At 42.0% G+C, this 20,706-nt stretch overlaps 2 protein-coding genes across 4 annotated transcripts in view; one reads left to right on the top strand and one right to left on the bottom strand.

Moving 5' to 3' along the window:
* The window catches only part of LOC120046283 (peptidyl-prolyl cis-trans isomerase FKBP10-like), a 14,735-nt gene extending 12,939 nt beyond the window's left edge, over window positions 1-1,796 (top strand). For both annotated transcript variants that reach the window (XM_038991368.1, XM_038991369.1), the window contains 2 exons: window positions 521-684; window positions 1,104-1,796. In XM_038991368.1, the coding sequence (XP_038847296.1) occupies window positions 521-684; window positions 1,104-1,289 (350 nt within the window). In that variant the 3' untranslated portion in view covers window positions 1,290-1,796. The remainder of the gene's footprint in view (window positions 1-520; window positions 685-1,103) is intronic.
* LOC120046284 (7-methylguanosine phosphate-specific 5'-nucleotidase-like) lies at window positions 1,635-20,706 on the bottom strand. 2 transcript variants are annotated; one of them, XM_038991370.1, is made up of 10 exons: window positions 20,495-20,706; window positions 19,329-19,403; window positions 17,489-17,587; window positions 13,177-13,246; window positions 12,888-12,934; window positions 12,671-12,756; window positions 12,388-12,477; window positions 4,551-4,713; window positions 3,811-4,011; window positions 1,635-3,371 (listed from the first exon to the last, which is right to left on the bottom strand). In XM_038991370.1, the coding sequence occupies exons 1-10, from the start codon at window positions 20,495-20,497 to the stop codon at window positions 3,255-3,257; spliced, it is 951 nt and encodes a 316-aa protein (XP_038847298.1). In that variant the 5' UTR covers window positions 20,498-20,706; the 3' UTR covers window positions 1,635-3,254. The 2 variants fall into 2 exon arrangements, with proteins under 2 accessions (XP_038847298.1, XP_038847300.1); XM_038991372.1 differs by lacking the exon at window positions 20,495-20,706 and adding an exon at window positions 20,314-20,386.

The raw sequence follows: 20,706 nt of genomic DNA, 5'->3' as shown, positions 1-20,706 counted from the left end.
TGTCTGTAAACAATTGTTGGAAAAATTACTTGTCATGCGCAAAGTAGATGTCCTAACTGACTTGCCAAAACTATAGTTTGTTAACAAGAAATTTGTGGAGTGGTTGAAAAACGAGTTTTAATGACGCCAACCTAAGTGTATGTAAACTTGTTTTTTCTATTATTTGTGTCTCTGCATGGTTCGGGAAGGGCACGTAAGTAAGCATTTCACTGTTAGTCTACACCTGGGTTCCATGTGTTTGATACCGTTCCATTTCAAAGTGACACCATGTTCACACATGTCTACACTAGTGAGACACTCCTGCATAAAGGCATTTCAGGTGCAGGTCATAATTTACTGTAGCCCCACTTATTTATGTATCCATAAAGCCTCTATAACAGCTGCATTGACATTATAACAGCTACATAAAACATAACATCTGTCGGTTCTAAAGGCATGTGTAAAGGAGGGCTACAATAAAGTATTACCCAGGTACACATACCGGTGTTGCTCTTTCACACTCTCTCCTCCTCTCCTCCAGCCACTGGTGTGCCAGGCAGTGCAGTGCTTCACTTTGAGCTGGAGCTGATGGACCTGCAGAAGGGCGTGCCGGAGGGCTACCTGTTTGTGTGGGTGGAGGACGCCCCGCTGGAGCTCTTCCAGGCCATGGACATAAACCAGAACGGAGAGGTGCCCATAGAGGAGGTATGCTATCTACCGCACAGCTGGAATAGACTAGTAGAAAATAGATGGATCAGACCATCAAATAATATTGATGGGAGTTATAAAGTACCGTCTACTCCATTTAAGTGCAATATATTTTGTCAGTCCCAATTCAATGACATTCGTTTTATAGCTCTTGATAACTGGTTTAGTGCCCACCTGCACGGTGTGTGGTCCCAAGTGGTTGCATTAATTAGGGGTTGACTGTACACGAAAAACCCACCCTTTTGAAGATTACCATATTTGATTGGCATCTCATGTGCTATTTAGCCAAACCAAACTGCTTCTGCAGACATGTTCATGTAAGACAACGGTCAAGCTGTCATTTGTCATGACTCACACTAAACATGGCTGCTACTCCTCTTCACAACGCTCTCGTTTCTCTCTCTCTCTTCATCCAGTTTGGAGAGTTCATCATGCTGCAGGTGGCGGAGGGCAAAGGTCGTATGAAGCCGGGGGTGGACCCTGAAGAGATCATTGCCGACATGTTCAGGAACCAGGACCGCAACAAGGATGGGGTCATCTTCGCCGAGGAGCTCAAATTGAAGGTGGAGGAGGACAAAGAGAGGATGCACGAGGAGTTGTGATGAGGAGTGCACACGTTGGTAGTGTTCAAGGACATACATTTTGTGCAGGAATTGGTCACCGACTGAGCAAACTGACTGATCTACAAATAATCATGAGTAATTATTTAGGATACAAAGTGATTTGTAGATCAGTCAGTCTAACGCGCGCGCGCACACACACTAGTTCCAATTCTCCGCCCCGAAGTGTGCACTCGTTCACTCCACCTCGTGGATTTATAATATAAAGCATTGGATTGGAGTGAACAAGTGCACAGTTTGGTGACAAGGGTAGATCTACTCGAATATTCGAGAATCGGACCACAGCCTCTCTCTCTCAGGGATGGACCACACACACACCTTAAAATATTCCAAGAGAGACCCTTTTTTATACAGTGATCCCTTAACAGGTGTTATACATTTTAGATGGTGGGTAAAGAGTCTTACAAGAGTAATATTTGTGTTGCATGATTTGGTCATGTTTGATAAAGTGATGTAAAAAAAAAAAAAAAAAAAAAAAGTTTAAAAAAAGTACGCGTTGACAAATCAACCAACCAAACCAGCACTGTATGTTCCTGATCTGATGTTTACACCAATAAAACCATTTTTAGAAAAATAAACATCTCTTTTTTTTTTGCAGGATGTGATTGTCAGACTAATCAAATGTTACAAACTGAACATGCCCGCTAGGTGGCAGTATTGGAAAGTCTTTAAAATGTAGATTAAAAAACAGAAAACCACAAAATAACACATCTTGTTTTGTTCACAACTGTCTTCACTCTTCGCTAGGTCTTGAGATAGTACGTTGATATTGCAAAAGACAAGTGTTCTCAACGACATACCTGGTTAAATACAGGCAAAACATACAATCGAAATGTGAATAATAGTTAAAGCACTATTCTTCAATATTGTTTTAGGATGCCGGGAAATCTCAGCTTATATAGACATCCAGTTTAAAAGTACCTGCCTACAAGGAAACCAATACCTCTGTAAAAAAAAAAAAAAAAAGCAAAGTAGTGGTTAAAGGGACATTTCTCCCAAATGTCATAATTTGCATGAACATATTACATTTAGGTGAACTATCCCTTTAATTGTCAAGGAAAGCTTTCCTAGCAGCATAAGCATTTGCCACTGAACTCCCACAGTGAGTTGTGAGGTAACCATTTCATCTGTTACGGTACTTGTTCAACCAAATAAATACACTTATATACTACATTTGGTCAAATGTGCATAGGGCAGCATCCACACTTGACAATCACAAAATAATTGCGCCTCACAAATTAGAGGATGGGTATAGATATACACAAATTAATACATTTAGATTAAGACTAGTCTCATATACACACACACACTATCACTGATCAACTCTCTCACATGTTAGAATACTTACTGGGCGATACAGCAGCTTATACAGTGGATGCTCGTTACACAGCCCTGCGCCTTGGGAAATAAAGTGAATAGCGTCATAGCATTCTCCCATAACCGTGCGGAGACGGCATTCACGGTAAATGCCGCACATGTCGGCTCAATCGGAAATTACCTTTAAAAGGCGCATAGCTGACAAAGCGCGATCAGAATACTGGCCTTTAACTTAAAGTTACAAAATCAACCACTTCTCCAAATGGAAGGAGCTGCTTGTCCTTAGAGAGACCATAGAAACATACAGTAAATAGGTACAAACATTAAGTTAACAGAATCAAGGGGCTTCGGTGGATGGGATTTGCAGCACCAACCCCACACATGAAACAAGGTGATTTCATTTAAAATAATGTCACTGAGGTGTTGAATTGGTTTGAAGGTGCCTGAGGATTATTGTGGCACTATAATAATTGTGGTGCGTGCAGCTCTGTAAAGGTCAACAAAGGGTCAATTTCCTCTCTTTGTGATGTCGGCCATCAAGGCGGTTGATTCCTGACGCCTGTGCAAACGGGAAGTAACCTGACCCTAGGTTAACTTTTGGCCCGTGATTCGTTGCGTCCTCACGGCGGTTCACTTGGCCGGCGCAGTGGTGATGTAGTTGAGGATGGCGTTGGGGATGTCCATGGTTTCATCCTTGACCAGGACGATGTCGTATGAGTTGACGTATGACTCTTTCCTCTCCTCCACCTGACCAAACAGAACAGTCAGTACATTTTTACATTATAGTCTTATCCAGAGCGACTTACAGGAGCAATTAGTGTTAAGTGCCTTGCTCAAGGGCACAGACAGATTTTTTTTCACCTAGACGGCTCGGGAATTCGAACCGGCGACCTTTCGTTTACTGGCTCACCGCTAGGCTACCTGCCGCCGTAGTATCCAGCTAACACAGTGCTTCAACACCTTACATACACGGTTAGGAATACAGGTGAGCAGCATTAACAGATTGAAGGAATATTTCATGAAGTTTAGTACAAGTAAGTGTACTTCTGGCTTTTAAGTGGGTGTGTGGGAAATGTACAACATTTATCGGAAGTCAACATACAAAACGGACTTCCTTTAAATCCTCACCACTTCCAGGTTTGCAAAAGGCAACACAAAGACAAATACAGCACCCCTCAACACCCACCTGGTCATTGAGGAAGCCTATGGTGAGGGCGTGCTGAGTGTGGGCCACCCCATCGGCCATGGTGAGGTCTCCCAGAGAGTCCCCTAGCAGTAGCACGTTGGGCCGCTCTTTGAGCTCCCTGAAGTGGGCCGCGTGGAGCAGAGCGCACTCTCGCTTGTTGAACGTGTGGATCAACTGGCCTTTGAACGCCCGCAGTACACCCTGCAGGAAGACATGGGTCGCACTTGTGGTCAACGGATTGCTGAGTTTGGGGGGGGGAAACGTGAGACATTTTGTGAATTTGGGCATAACGTGTACTTGCATTGGTTAAAGGCCAAAAATGCTGTAAGTTGGTGAAAGTGATTAGGTAAACAAAACCAAAGTGTGGATTGCTGTATCTCCCTGTCCATAGACTGCTTTCGGGACACCAATATGTCATTTTGTAATGTGGGTGAACTATCACTTTAGCAGTTCCATAGGCATTAGGCCAGTGTTTCCCAAACTCGGTCCTGGGGGACCCCAAGGGTTGCACATTTTGGTGTTTTCCCTTGCACTACACAGCTGATTCAAATAATCAAAGCTTGATGAGTTCGTTATTAAAATCAGCTCTGTAGTGTGAGGGCAAAATCCAAAACGTGCCCACCCTTGGGAAGTTTGGGAAACGCTGCATTAGGCACACATCATACTACACATAATTAGACTCGATGCTAGACTGGTTTGAAAATGTCCAAATTAACCAAACAGTCAAGAAAGAAACGTACGCTCTGGTCAAAGTCCATGTAGTTGGAGATGACGTGGACGTTGGGGTGGAAGACGTGGTTCTGTCTGATCACTTCCTCCAGGATGTCCCCCAAGCCAGCCGAGAAGATCAACAGAGGAACCTGCTGCTCCTGCAGCCGGTCGAAGAACACCTTATAGCCCTCCCTACAGAGACAGGGAGGGGGAAATATCATCATTGTAATTCTCCTATTCATCAGTATCCCATTTTCTATTATCTTCCTGCCTTCTTTACCCCCCCCCCCCCCCCCCCCCCACTGATGTAACCGATAAGGATAAAGACAATCCTTTTCCACTAGCATTTCTAGTAGCACTAAAAATGCTAACACGAAGATGTTGGATCCAGCTAAATAACCAGCTAATTGACTTAAAACAATCAACACCTCCACTAGGTAAATGGAATATAAGGTTAACGAGCCACTGAACACGCCGATTTGCATGTGTGTTTTTCTGTTGCTCATTAGAAAAACTAGATTTCAGTCTTGTAGGTGTGTTTGGTTACTGATATTCGTCCCCCATGAGACAAGGCAGCCTATTTCACATCCCCAGAATGAATCTAAGAAATCTGTAATTAGTTTATACATTTTTACCGCGGATGTTTAAGTTGCACTATTTTACAACTAAATAAAAGGTGTTTGGTGCAGTATTTCTCAAGTAAAAAAAAATGTGTGATGTGTTTTCTTATGTAAACAAAGTCAAAACTGCTGGGCGGGTCTCTCACTGTCTAAGTATTTGATAGAGCGCAATCACCGCCGCAGTTCACCCCATGTTAGTGGGCAAATGGACATGGTTAAATCAAAACCCCAACCTTCATTTACCCATTGTGACAGCCGACTGTTCCAAAATCCGTTTCAGACAAGATTGACTTTATGACCAAAATTATCCTATTTACACTTTGTAGTCAATTCTGACACTAGAAAAACAGTTTGACTTATATAGGCTGTTTTCAAAGGGATTTGTTGCATTTTTTATTCAAGACCACATAAAGAACATGTACCATACATACACAATGTATCCTTGCAAGGGAGCGTAATTACATTCACATGTTATTAAGGGTACATTTTGGCTATATAGAGCAAATGTTTCAAGTGTCTGAATAAGAATACAATTTGGGATTAAGCCACAGAAAAACACCAGAAACAAACAAAAAAAACAAAAAATACAGAATAAGACCAGTACGATATGTCAGGAACTCTGACCAGACACCTTCATACCTACGCTGTCTATGTTCCAAGATTGATGGAATTCTCTCCATGTCAGGAAGTTCCCCGCATAGACCTAACCACATATCTTTTGAGGGTGTAAATTCTGCTGCTAAAAGATAATCTAATACTTGAACTGGAGAGGATTGGAGTGTATCCACATGAACAATACCTAGGAGGAGATGATATGGGTCTGGTTGAATAATAATAGCTGTGATGTCCTGAAAAACATGGAGAATTTCAGACCGAAAATACTGGATTTTCAGACATTGCCAAAATATATGTGATCAAGTACCTATTTGACCACACTGTCTCCAACACGTAGTGGATAATCCTTTATTCATTTTATTAAGTTTATCAGGGCTCAAAAAACAATCTAGTACTTGGAATTGAAACTTCCTTGTTCGGTTACATGTAGTGGCTTTATATAGCGTTTTCCAAATTCCCCCAACTATCCTCTGATATCTGCATCTGTAATTCCACCTGCCATGAGTTCCTAAGATTATCTAAAGATAATATTAGCATGTTAAGGATATTGTGATAATCATTTGAAACGGTTCCAATGTTTTCCCCTTGATAAAGGGACCACCGATGAATTTCAAAAGCATTTCTCTACGGCTGGCCATGCTTTCCACCTGGCTACCTCTACCCTGGTCAACAGCCCTGCAACCCCACAGCAACTTGCCTAAGCCTCCCCATTTCTCCTTCACCCAAATCCAGATAGCTGATGTTCTGAAAGAGCTGCAAAATCTGGACCCCTACAAATCAGCCCGGGCTAGACAATCTGGACCCTCTCTTTCTAAAATTATCCCCCGAAATTGTTGCAACCCCTATTTACTAGCCTGTTCAACCTCTCTTTCGTATCGTCTGAGATATCCAAAGACTGGAAAGCTGCCGCAGTCATCCCCCTCTTCAAAGGGGGTGACACTCTAGACCCAAACTGCTACAGACCTATATCTATCCTACCCTACCTTTCTAAGGTCTTCGAAAGCCAAGTTAACAAACAGATCACCGACCATTTCGAATCCCACCGTACCTTCTCCGCTATGCAATCTGGTTTCCGTGCTGGTCCTGGATGCATCTCAGCCACGCTCAAGGTCCTAAACGATATCATAACCTCCATCGATAAGAGACAATACTGTGCAGCTGTATTCATCAATCTGGCCAAGTCTTTCGACTCTATCAATCACCCCATTCTTATCGGCAGACTCAACAGCCTTGGTTTCTCAAATGATTGCCTCGCCTGGTTCACCAACTACTTCTCAGACAGAGTTCAGTGTGTCAAATCGGAGGGCCTGTTGTCCGGACCTCTGGCAGTCTCTATGGGGGTGCCACAGGGTTCAGTTCTCGGCCCCGACTCTATTCTCTGTATACATCAATGATGTCGCTCTTGCTGCTGGTGATTCTCAGATCCACCTCTACGCAGACGACACCATTCGGTATACTTCTGGCCCTTCTTTGGACACTATGTTAACTAACCTCCAGACGAGCTTCAATGCCATACAACTTTCCTCCCGTGGCCTCTAACTGCTCTTAAATGCAAGTAAAACTAAATGCATGCTCTTCAACCGATCGCTGCCCGCACCTGCCCGCCCGTCCAGCATCACTACTCTGGACGGTTCTGACTTAGGTATTTGTAGTTGTCCACATATTCTAGGTGTCTGGTTAGACTGTAAACTCTCCTTCCAGACTCACATTAAGCATCTCCAATCAAAAATATAATCTAGAATCGGCTTCCTATTTCACAACAAAGCATCCTTCACTCATGCTGCCAAACATACCCTCGTAAAACTGACTATCCTACCGATCCTCGACTTTGGCGTTGTCATTTACAAAATAGCCTCCAACACTCTATTCAGCAAATTAGATGCTGTCTATCACAGTGCCATCCGTTTTGTCACCAAAGCCCCATATATTACCCACCAGTGTGACCTGTATGCTCTCGTTGGATGGCCCTCGCTTCATATTCGTTGCAAAACCCACTGGCTCCAGGTCATCTATAAGTCTTTGCTAGGTAAAGCCCCGCCTTATCTCAGCTCACTGGTCACCATAGCAGCACCCACCTGTAGCACGCGCTCCAGCATATATTTCACTAGTATTTCACTGGTCACCCCCAAAGCCAATTCCTCCTTTGGCCGCCTTTCCTTCCAGTTCTCTGCTGCCAATGACTGGAACGAACTGCAAAAATCACTGAAGCTGGAGACTCATATCTCCCTCACTAACTTTAAGCACCAGCTGTCAGAGCAGCTCACAGATCACTGCACCTGTACATAGTCCATCCAACTACCTCATCCCCATACTGTTATTTATTTATTTTGCTCCTTTGCACCCCAGTATCTCTACTTGCACATTCATCATCTGCACATCTATCACTCCAGTGTTTAATTGCTATATTGTAATTATTTTGCCACTATGGCCTATTTTTTGCCTTACCTTTCTACTGTATTATTGACTGTATGTTTGTTTATTCCATGTGTAACTCTGTTGTTGTTTGTGTCGCACTGCTTTGCTTTATCTTGGCCAGGTCGCAGTTGTAAATGAGAACTTGTTCTCAACTAGCCTACCTGGTTAAATAAAGGTGAAATAAAAAATATAAAAAATGAAGTAATTCAATCATCTTGTTAACAGGAGTAATCAGCCCAGTCATTTTTGGTAACAATGAATTGCCTTACTTGAAGGTACCTATACAAATTTAGGTGGGATATAATGAATTCCTCCTGGATTTCTTGAAATTATTTCAAAATTGAGTCTTTGAATAGTTGAGAGACTCTACCAAGCACTCTTCCCATTCCCTAAAACCTTGGGACATAGTAACAGGAAGAAAGGCTGGGTTGTGGAATAAAGGCGAGTATCTAGAAATGTCATTACTCAGTTCATATTGGCGTTGAACCTCCCTCAATGTAAGAGTAATAATTGGGTTTTGTTTAATCCTGTCAATAGAAATAGGGTCTGCTATAGAGAGAAGACATATCACAATATTGACTCTCATTTCAAGCCATGACAAATCCTTTTGGTTGTTGAATCCATGATGCTGTGTGATTAAGTAATATGATTTAAGGTTAGGGAGGCCAAGCCCACCCAATTATTTGAATTGCTGTAGTGTTTTATAACTAATACGAGCCTTCTTATTTTACCATAAAATGTTTTGCCTATTGCTGCATTTAGGCGAGTAAAGGTTTTAACAGGAAGCATTGAAAACAGATAAAGCATTATTTACTGAAACAACTGATTCACATTTTCACTGAAACAACCCGACCTGCTAGAGATATAGGGAGGGGCATCCAACGGTCTTGATCTTCAGTGATTTTACTAATCACACGGGGGTAGTTCAAAGCATATAGTTTCCCATAGTCTGACGTAATATTATCACAAGTAACGCATGCTTGTCTTTGATACTTGAGGGTGCATCACCAAATGTCACCATAGCAATAGTTTACCAACGTTAATTTTAAAGCCTGATATAGCACTATTATTCACTTATTCATTTGGGGCAGCAGGGTAGCCTAGTGGTGGACTAGTAACCGAAAGGTTGCAAGTTCAAATCCCCGAGCTGACAAGGTACAATCTGTCGTTCTGCCCTTGAACAGGCAGTTAACCCACTGTTCATAGGCCGTCATTGAAAATAAGAATTTGTTCTTAACTGACTTGCCTAGTTTAAATAAAGGTTAAATAAAAATGTATATTTGGAATCGTTGTCTCAGCCTCTTATGTACAGGATGACATTGTCTGCATATAGAGATATCTTGTGTTCATTTGGCCCCACCTGCAAACCATGAATGTTTATAGCGCTTCTGCCAGTTCGAGGGTGGCGAGAGGCAATCTCCTTGACGATTTGCTCATTGTAGTTCTAACAGATGATTTTGGACTTGAATATATCAACTCTATCCTTTTTTTTTTTATGCTCCCCCAAACTTCTTTAACGTTGCAAAAGACCCAGTCAACGTGGTGAAATGCCTTTTCTGCATCTCGAGATAGTATAACTGTTTGTTTGAGTTGGGTTTTAGAGTAATTGATAATATTCAGAAGTCGTCTTATATTCGACGTTGAGTGACGTCCTTTAATGAACCCGGTTTGATCTGGATTTATTAATTGTGTTACTACCTCCAACTATTTTTGTTAAAATCTTAGTAAGGATTTTAGAGTCACATTTTAGTAAATTTACTGGTCTGTGGGAACCAGTCTAGTGGGTCCTTACCTGGCTTCTTTAATAGGGTGACGGTTTTAAATGGCAGTCGCTCTTTAAACTTCAAAATTGTGAACTATCGCTTTTAATACTGAGCATAGTGTGGGTGTGTTGGGAGTAGGGTGAAGTTGCCCCTTGACGCTAATATTGGGTCAGCATTTCCCCAACTTGTTTAAGGTTAGGATTGGGGGAGAGGAAGCTGATCCTTGTACCTAGGGGAGACTTTAGCCTGTTACCAACCCTTAGTCAATCTTTTGGAAGAAAATGTGTTTGACCAGACACAATGCCATTTCACAGTAAACAAATGAACAACAGATTTTCAGCAAGCTTATAGGGAGGGCATTCAACATGTACGGCACTTACACAAATGACTGATGATTGGCTGAGAGAAATTGATAAAAGGATTGTGGAAGCTGTTTTGTTTGACTTCAGTGCAGCTTTTGACATTATCGATTATAATCTGCTGCTGGTAAAACATGTGTGGTGGATCAACAGTTACCCGTCTAACAGAACACAGAGGGTGTTCTTTAATGGAAGCCTCTCCAACATGAGTCAGGTATTCCCCAGGGCAGCTGTCTAGGCCCCTTACTTTTTCCAATCTTTACTAATGACCTGTCACTGGCTCTGAGTAAAGCCTGTGTGTCTATGTATGATGATGAGTAAACACTATACACGTCAGCTACCACAGAAAGTGAAATCACTGCAACACTTAAGAGCTACAGTCAGTTTCAGAATGGTTGGCAAGACATAAGTCAGTCCTAAATATAAAAAATATATAAAAGTATTGTATTTGGGACAAATCATTCACTAAACCCTAAACCAACTACATATTGTAATGAATAATGTGGAAATTGAGCAAGTTGAGGAGACTAAACTGCTTGGTGTAACCCTGGATTGTAAACGGTCATGGTCAAAACACATTGATGCAACAGTAGCTAAGATGGAGTGAGGTATGTCCATAATAAAGTGCTACTCTGCCTTCTTAACAACGCTATCAACAAGGCAGGTCCTACAGACCCTAGTTTTGTCACACCTGGACTACTGCCCAGTCTTGTGGTCTGGTGCCACAAAGAGGGATTCAGGAAAAGTATACTGACCAAAAATATAAACGCAACAATTTAAAAGATTTTGCTGAGTTACAGTTCATGTAAGGAAATCAGTCAATTGAAATAAAAAAGGTCCTAATCTATAGATTTCACATGACTGGGCAAAGGCCCACCCACTAGGGAGCCAGACCCAGCCAATCAGAATGAGTTTTTCCCCACTAAAGGGCTTTATTACAGACAGAAATACTACTCAGCAACCCCCCCCCCCTCCCCCGACGATCCCACAGGGGAAGAATGTGGAGGTCCCGGGCTGGCGTGGTTAGATGTGGTCTGCAGTTGAGGCCGGTTGGACGTACTGCCAAATTCTCTAAAACGACGTTGGAGGTGGCTTATGGTAAAGAAATTAAGGTTAAATTGTCTGCCAACAGCTCTGGTGGACATTCCTTCAGTCAGCATGCTAATTGCACACTTCCTCAAAACCTGAGACATCTGTGGTATTGTGTTGTGTGCCAAAACTGCCTATTTTAGTGGCCTTTTATTGTCTCCAGCACAAGGTTCACCTATGTAATGATCATGCTATTTAATCAGTTTCTTGATATGCCACACCTGTCAAGTGGATGGCAAAGGAGAAATGCTCAATAACAGGGATTTAAACAAATTTGTGCACAAAATTTGAGAGAAATAAGCTTTTTGTGTGTATGGAACATTTCTGGGATCTTTTATTTCAGGACATGAAACACGGGACCAGGACTTTACAGCACTTTGCGTTTATATATTTGTTCAGTGTACAATTGTTCCAGAACAGGGCAGCACGGCTGGCCCTTAAATGTACAGAGATCTAACATGAATAATATGCATGTCAATCTCTCCTGGCTCAAAGTAGTGGAGAGATTGACTTCATCACTACTTGTATTTTTCAGCGGTATTGACAGGTTGAACGCACCGAACTGTCTGTTTAAACTACTAGCACACAGCTCGGACACCCATGCATACCCCACAAGACATGCCACCGGTGGTCTCGTCAAAGTCCCCAAGTCCAGAACAGACTACGGGAGGCACACAGTACTACATAGAGCCATGACTACATGGAACCCTATTCCACATCAAGTAACTTATGCAAGCAGTAAAATTAGATACCATTTTTTTTAAAGATAAAAATACACCTTATGGAACTGTGGACACACACACACATATCATAACATACACACATGTACACATGGATTTTGTGTTGTAAATATGTGGTAGTAGAGTAGTGACCTGAGGGCACACATTCAATGTGTTGTGAAATCTGTTGTAATGTTTATAAAATTGTATAACTGCCTTGGCAGCAGCTCATGGGGACCCATAAATACTTCACCCTGGAGTGTTCAGAGTCCTACAGTGATCTGACCTGAGCATGGCACTGGACTGCTTCACTGCCTGAGCCAGCAGGTCCCTCCTGATCTTCTGTTGGATCAGCAGCTCATGGACACTGGTCCACCTGCAATGAAAAACCCAGGACACTGAGTTAGTGTTCCACTTAAATGACCACTTAGCGACCTAACATACACATAAAAAAATGGAAATTAGATTAAACTGTACGGTAGACACCTTTTGGCATGAAACCAGAAAGAGAGGCTGAATATGTTTAGGTGTAGTGTGAGGTGGATACTGCCAGTCTGCCAGCCACTCACCACTCCACCATGTGAGGAAGCTTCTCCTCAACGGTGCGAGTTGCATCGATCTCAATAGGGTAGTAGGTATTCAACAACTCCCTAATCTACATGGAAGGGAAAAGCGTGTGAGAGAGACAACAAAATATCTCAATAGAGAATTGACTTTTTCCTACTGTCTCATCAGAGGAACATTAACTTCCTCTGAGTCCTCTCCTGGTTTTGTGATTGTACTCACCATTTTCTTACAGGCGTCATTGATGAGCAAGTCGTTATCCAGGATATCTTAAACGGTGGGAAAGAAAATGGTAAGGGACTATATCTAATTGCACTTCAAAATAACTACTTTTGTAATCGCTTGGTATAATGATCCAGGGTAGTGTTCATTACGGCACGCAACAGAAAACGTTTTGTAAGGAAAAATGAAAATGAGTTTCTTATTGGACAAATCTAGGACCCTCAGTTTTCTTCCCTTGGTGCCTAATGAACACGACCCAAGTCTTGGTGATGGGGACCTGTGTACTCACTGTGAGTGGTAGGGCACCTCTTCCCGTTGTGGGCAAATCTGCTGAGGGTCATGTCAAAGTCCGAGATCACCTGTAGATACCAGGCATTGCTAAGAAGGGAGTCCTTTCCACTCATACACATGATTTGAAAAACGATTATTCAGGAGTCGGTAGAGACATTAATAAATATGTAAAGTACGATATCACTAGTGAATTAAACAGGGTAATGTTCCCGTGAATGGATAGGCGTTTCCCTCTCCATAGTTTCAAGATGATCTATTTAGCTAAATTTTCTATCAAAGTTAATGATTGCAAGATCGCTCAACTTTTACGGGATATGTACACCAAGCACATCGACTTCACCATTTAAATCAGGAGACAACATGGCCATTTAAAATCTATCTTTTAGAGACCCAATCCATTAATAGTACACTTATCATAGTTGGGTTTTAGACTAGAGAAACTGGAGAAATTATCCAGGTCCTCAATGAGGCCTTTTCAAGGTTGAAGATTGAGGACTCAAGAGAACTTGAATCATCAGCGTACATTGATACTTCTGTCTCTAATCCATACATTTTTACCCCTTAATGTTATCATTAGATCTGATTTTTAAAGCTAGCCGTTCAATGGCCAAAATAAGTAGTTATGGTGAGAGGGCAACCTTATTTTACGCCTCTTGACAATTCAAAGTTATCAGAGAATGAATTGTTATTTTACATAAAGGATTGTTGTACATGACTTTTACCAATCTTAAGAGAGATCTCCAAAATGTATCAAATCCGGGCACTTAAACAGATTCTAGATGTAGAGAATCAAATGCTTCCTCAAAACCTACTATAAATATATTACGCCTGGTTTCCCTACATTCTAATAGTTTTCATTATTTCTAGGAGGTATCTAATGTTGTCTCCCATATATCTTCCTTTTAAGAATTCTATGAGCAATACCTTTAGCCAATATTTTTGTGTCGCAACATTTAATGGTGAGGAGCCTCCCTATTTTTTTATTTTATTTTTATAGACGGCGTCTTTGTATTGCCCCCCTGGCTCCTGCTTCAGTCGCAGGGAGATCAGTCTCTCTTTTTGTGTATCCGACAATTTGCCATTTATACAGTGCCTTCGTAAAGTATTCAGACCCCTTTACTTTTTCAAATCAAATTTTATTAGTCACATGCGCCGAATACAACAGGTATAGATAGACCTTACAGTGAAATGCTTACTTACTAACCAACAGTGCAGTTTAAAAAAATACAGATAAGAATAAGACAAAAGTAACAAGAAATTAAAGAGCAGCAGTAAAAAATAAGAATATATACTGGGGGTGTGCCGGTATAGAGTCAATGTGCGGGGGAACCGGTTAGTTGAGGTAGTATGTACATGTAGTTAGAGTTAATTAAAGTGACTGTGCATAGATGACAACAGAGAGTGGCAGTGGTGTGGAGACAGGAGGGGGGGGGGGGGGGGGGGGGGGATGCAAATAGTCTGGGTAGCCATTTGAGGGGGGGGGGGGGGGGGGGATGCAAATAGTCTGGGTATTGACTAGATGTTCAGGAGTCTTATGGCTTGGGGGTAGAAGCTGTTTAGAAGCCTCTTGGACCTTTTACACATTTTGTTATGTTAAAGCCTTGATTGATTAAATCACCCCCCCCCCCCTCAATATACACACAATACCCCATAATGACAAATCGTTATTTTGTTGCTAATTTATAAATGTGAAATATCACATTTACATAAGTATTCAGACCCTTTACTCAGTACTTTGTTGAAGCACCTTTGGCAGCAATTACAGCATTGAGTCTTCTTGGGTATGATGCTACAAGCTTGGCACACCTGTATTTGGGGAATTTCTCCCATTCTTCTCTGCAAATCCTCTCAATCAGGTTGGATGGGGAGTGTTGCTGCAGAGCTATTTTCAGGTCTCTCCAGAAATGTTCGATCAGGTTCAAGTCCGAGCTCTGGCTGGGCCACTCAAGGACATTCAGAGACTTGTCCCGAAGCCACTCCTGCGTTGTCTTGGCTGATGTGCTTATGGTTGTTGTCCTGTTAGATGGTGAACCTTTGCCCAAATCTGAGGTCCTGAGCACTCTGAAGCAGTTTTTCATCAAGGATCTCTCTGTACTTTGCTCCGTTCATCTTTTCCTCGATCCTAACTAGTCTCCCAGTCCCTGCCGCTGAAAAACATCCCCACAGCATGATGCTGCAACCACCATGCGTCACCGTAGGGATGGTGCCAGGTTTCCTCCAAACGTGACACTTGGCATTCAGGCCAAGGTTTCATCAGACCAGAGCATCTTGTTTCTCATCGTCAGAGTCTTTAGGTGCCTTTTGGCAAACTCCAAGCGGGCTGTCATGTGTCTTTTACTGAGGAGTGGCTTCCGTCTGGTGACTCTACCTTAAAGGCCTATTGGTGGAGTGCTGCAGAGATGGTTGTCCTTCTGGAAGGTTCTCCCATCTCCACAGAGGAACTCTGGAGCTCTGTCAGAGTGGCAATCGGGCTCTTGGTTACCTCCCTGACCAAGGCCCTTCTCTCCAGATTGCTCAGTTTGGCTGGGCAGCGAGCTCTAGGAAGAGTCTTGGTGGTTCCAAACTTCTTCCATTTAAGAATGACAGAAGCCACTGTGTTCTTGGAGACCTTCAATGCTGCAGACATTTTTGGTACCCTTCCTCAGATCTGTGCCTCGACACAATCCTGTCTCGGAGCTCTACGGACAATTCCTTCGACCTCATGGTTTGGTTTTTGCTCTGACCTTATTGCAGTGTACAGTATTTAGCCCATCTCCATGACTGCATCACCGCTTGGTATGGAAACGGCTTGTCATCTGACCGCAAGGCGCTACAGAGGGTAATGCGTATGACCCAGTACATCACTGGGGCCGAGCTCCCTGCTATCCAGGACCTTGATACCAGGCAGTGTCAGAGGAAGGCCCTAAAAATTGTTAAAGACTCCAGCCACACAAGTCATAGACTGCTCTCTCTGCTACGGCACGGCAAGCGGTACCGATGCACCAAATCTGGAATCAAGAAGACCCTGAACAGCTTCTAAACCCCTAAGCTATAAGACTGCTAAATAGTTAACCGGAATATCTGCATTGACCCTTTTTGCAACTCTTTTGACTGATCACATACGCTGCTGTTACTGTTTATCACACTGCTGCTACTCTCTGTTAATCATATATGCAGTCACTTTAACTATACATTCATGTACATACTACCTCAATTAGCCCGACTAACCGGTGCGCCTGCACATTGGCTACCCGGACTATCTGCATTGTGTCCCGCCACCCACTACCCGCCAACCCCTCTTTTACGCTACTGCTACTCTCTGTTTATCATATATGCAGTCACTTTAACCATATCTACATGTACATTCTACCTCAATTAGCCCGACTAACCGGTGCCTGTATATAACCTCGCTACTGTTATAGACTCGCTACTGTATATATCCTCAATACTGTTATTTTTCACTGTCTTTTTACTGTTGTTTTTATTTCTTTACTTATCTATTGTTCACGTAATACCTATTTTTTTTACTTATAAGCTGCACTGTTGGTTAGGGCTTGTAAGTAAACATTTCACTGTAAGGTCTACCCGTTGTATTCGGCGCATGTGACAAATGAACTTTGATTTGATTTATTATCTCTCCCGTTGCCTTGTCACTTTATCCCTACCTACATATCTACCTCAATTACCTCGTACCCGTGCACATCGACTTGGTACTGGTACCCCGTGTATATAGCCAAGTTATCGTTACTCATTGTGTACTTATTCCTTGTTATTATTTTTACTATTTCTTGTTTTCTCTCTGCATTGTTGGGAAGGGCCCGTAAGTAACCATTCCACTGTTAGTCTACACCTGTCGTATACAAAGCATGTGACAACACTTTTTTTTATTTGAACAGTTGTTCCATCCCCGAGCCCAGCTCAAAGACTAGACTTGCTATGTAAATGCGCATACCGCTGTAGCTGTTTGCGAGGCGCACCAAAATTGAGCAGGGATGGAAAAACTTGATAAGCCAATGTCTAGTCCTGGCTGATGGAGCTCGGTTACCCCCCTTTCCCCACAACACACACACGCTGGTCCACCGTGGAGACCATTCTTCCCCGGCACCTCGGTGCAGTCAGACCATTATGATTATGCTGTGCCGTCAGGGCCACAGTATTCTGCCCCCTCTGTTATTGTGTGAGTGCGACCCCTCCCCTATCGTCACAGATGTTTGCTAAATTTCTACTCATACACACAAAAAACTCTTGTGGGGAGCTATTGCAGTGTGCTTTTTTTGGCTAGGTCTAAGTGACCTTTGACCCTGTATACAGTACTTCTGGCCAGTGGTTACCTGGAGGGCATCTGGCCCGGCTCGTTGCATGGCCTGTATGGTCTCCTCCACTCTGCTGCGATCCCTCATCAGCACAGAGGCCTTGGCCAGCTCTGGGATCTGGGGAACAAGGAGAAGACAGGCGTTGGATACCTGTACCAGTGAGGACCATTCCACGTGGGGGTTGAGGAAGGACGGGCCAAGGGACGGAGGGATGGGGGGACTAGAGTCAGTAGATTATACTACAAGGCTCTACACCGCTAATTCATGGATAAAGTAATGCATTTACTACAGTACCAAAACACTCCTATGATGAAGCTTAAAACAAAGCGGCCGGAAGTAAATCAATCACTGGCCAGAAGTAAGTCAACAAGGCAAATCAACACTATTTAATTGGAATGAATGGATTAGTGAAATGTGTTCAGTATGGACAATAAGATGAATGTGGCTCTATAAAATCGCAAACAAATTGTACGAGGCTATTTCTGCATTCAAAGCCCGTATTTCAACCTCCCGAAATCTCACACACATATCTTTAGTAGTCTGAATCCAAAATAATAATACAAATCCCACACCTGCTATTGTTGCTATCAAACTGTAGGGGGCGCAAAAGGACAAATGTAGACAATAGGGGACAACGCTAACCCACATAGGCCTACTTGAATACACTGTGGTTAATTTTGAGATACTACTCCCGCCACCACGTTAACACCATATGTATCATGCGTCACTCTGCACGCTGAGCTAATTGCTTTAATTTACTAGTCAACTACAGAGCCTGCATTTAAAATGTAGCCGATTTCTTCCAAGTTGGTAATACTAGACTACACACGAAGACCTATTTTTACCACTACAAAGCCACTACACAGCCTAGGTTGACTTAAAGAGAAAAATAGGAGGGTAGGATACAATTCTTCCAAATCCACACAGTTTGCAGTTATTAACTTATTATAGACCCGGTCTGGGCCCGGTTCCCCAAAAGCATCGTAAGGCTAAATTCATCATTTGAACCCTCATAGGAGCATTGTTAAATCTCCAAGCTGTTTCCCAAAACCATCATTATTAACGTTGCACTTGTAATCTAAAGCCTGCCTCCGACCACTCGTAGAATAGCTAAGTGCGTCTTTCAACGCTTTTTTTGCCCTCCCGTGTCACTTTATACATCTCCGCTAAACATAGAATCTCCGTGACCGCCGACATCTTCAGGACAAAGTTGACTACAAATACAAAGTTGCCAATGTCTTTGCAATTGATACAAACTACTAAGTGACGTATTACAATGAAAACCGAGACGACTGCAATAAAATATAAATATGGTAGGCTATAGGCCTATTTCAATCATATTTCATATTTCATGTTCAATAAATGTAGTTATATTTAGCTACTTGTAGGCTACTGTCTGTAATCTCAATATATTTAATGATGTGTAGCCTAACATGTGCACAATGATGCGCCAAATCGGTGATTTAGTGAATTTTGATAGAGTAAGCATTAGAATAAGCCACCTCAATTAGCAGCTGATACGTCATCAGTATTGTGAAATAATTCAAATATTAAAGGCATGATTTGAATTGAGGAAGCGGATACAAGAGCAGCACTGCCTTTCTTTCGATCCTATCAGTATCGACACATGCTCCAACGACATGCGTTTCCCAAATCACCAAATACAGTGCATTCTAATAGGCTACAAATAGTGTGGAATTCGAACAGTTTAGATGCATATTGTAAATCCAAAGGAGAGACTGTCAAACAAAATGCATGCAGTTACTAAATAGCAGAGATGGATTTGGATGAATTAATTGTACTAGGCATGGGTAAAAAGGAGAGCAGTAGACAACAATAGAACAGAGAACTGTCTGACCTCAGACTTTGTCAGCTGGTGCCAGATTGCTAGGGCAGTCCGTACTGGTAAATATATCCAGGGGATGTGGTATATCTGAGCCAAGAACCAGGGAGAGAGGTATTAGCTAATTAATAAAATTCATGAACAGGATACATCATCACCCAGTCACTGATGTCTCATGGCAGAGCGGAAAAAAAACATGCTTAGCTTATCCAATTTATATTAAAAGGGAATTTCCGGCACTTTTCAACCTCATTCATCAGCCCCAGCACCAAACCAGTGTCTACATATGTGAAAACAATGTGTTTCTATGATCTGTGTTTAAAAAGATAAGGTAAAAAAAATGATTCTCTGTGATATCAAAGGGTAGGATTAAAAGTTTTTTTTTTTTTTAATGATTTTTAAACCTGCAACGGGTTTCTATCCCAAGGGAGGGTATTCTCTTGCTCCGCACGTCTCCGCGAATCTCATAGTTTGAAAATCACTGTTTTAAAAGTTTTAACTTTTGTTGTAGACTAACAGTGAAATACTTACTTAAAAAATATATATTTTTACATTTTAACTTTATATATCTTTCTACAAAATGTAGAAATGTACCGTTTTCACATATGTTGACCCTGACATTGTTCTGGAGATAATGAAAATGAGGTTGAAATGTGGTGGAGTTACAGTTTAACAGTCATTCTACTCAAGATACCCTGAGTAGAATGACTGTACTCTGTGCCCCAATACAAAACAAACATTTGCCAATATGAATTGAGATTATGTCAATTACTTTAGTCAGTAATAAGATGACTACAGGCATGTACATTGCTAGCTAGATGTAATAACTAGCTATGTGTGTTCTCTGTAGTTTGAGAACATTTTAAATAATTTCCATATATTTCCCTCACTTTTTAACATCCTTCCTTGGTAAATATGGCATTATTACGTTGTGCTCATCATTCCAATTCAAAACAATATGGTAAACAACCGTAGCTAACCTAGCAAAGTGTGTGGTTACCTTGCACTGCTATCCAAAATAACGCAAGCCAACGAGATGTTTCTCTCGGTAAGCCATTAGAAATCTAGTGTCCCTTGTTTTTTGTTGTGCAATCTTGCCAGCAGTGCATAGGAATAACCAATGGCAATGCTATCTATCTATCTAGCTACGTTAGATATTTAACAGTCCAAGAGACACTTACCATTTTCAGACGCTAGCTAACTAACTAGACAAACTGGTATGCAGTGAGCAATAAACATACGTATTTGCAATACATCAATGAAAGGTTGGTTTGAGTAAATGTAGCTACAACTAATTGGCTTGAGTAAATGCTACAACTAATCAGAAAAATAATACTGTTAGCTAGCTAGCTTGCCAGCTAGATTTATTTACATGTCAAAATCTTGTTGCACC

This window comes from Salvelinus namaycush, chromosome 4 (assembly GCF_016432855.1).
Source record: "Salvelinus namaycush isolate Seneca chromosome 4, SaNama_1.0, whole genome shotgun sequence".
Lineage (NCBI taxonomy): Eukaryota > Metazoa > Chordata > Actinopteri > Salmoniformes > Salmonidae > Salvelinus > Salvelinus namaycush.
This window is presented reverse-complemented; position numbering and strand designations above follow the sequence as displayed.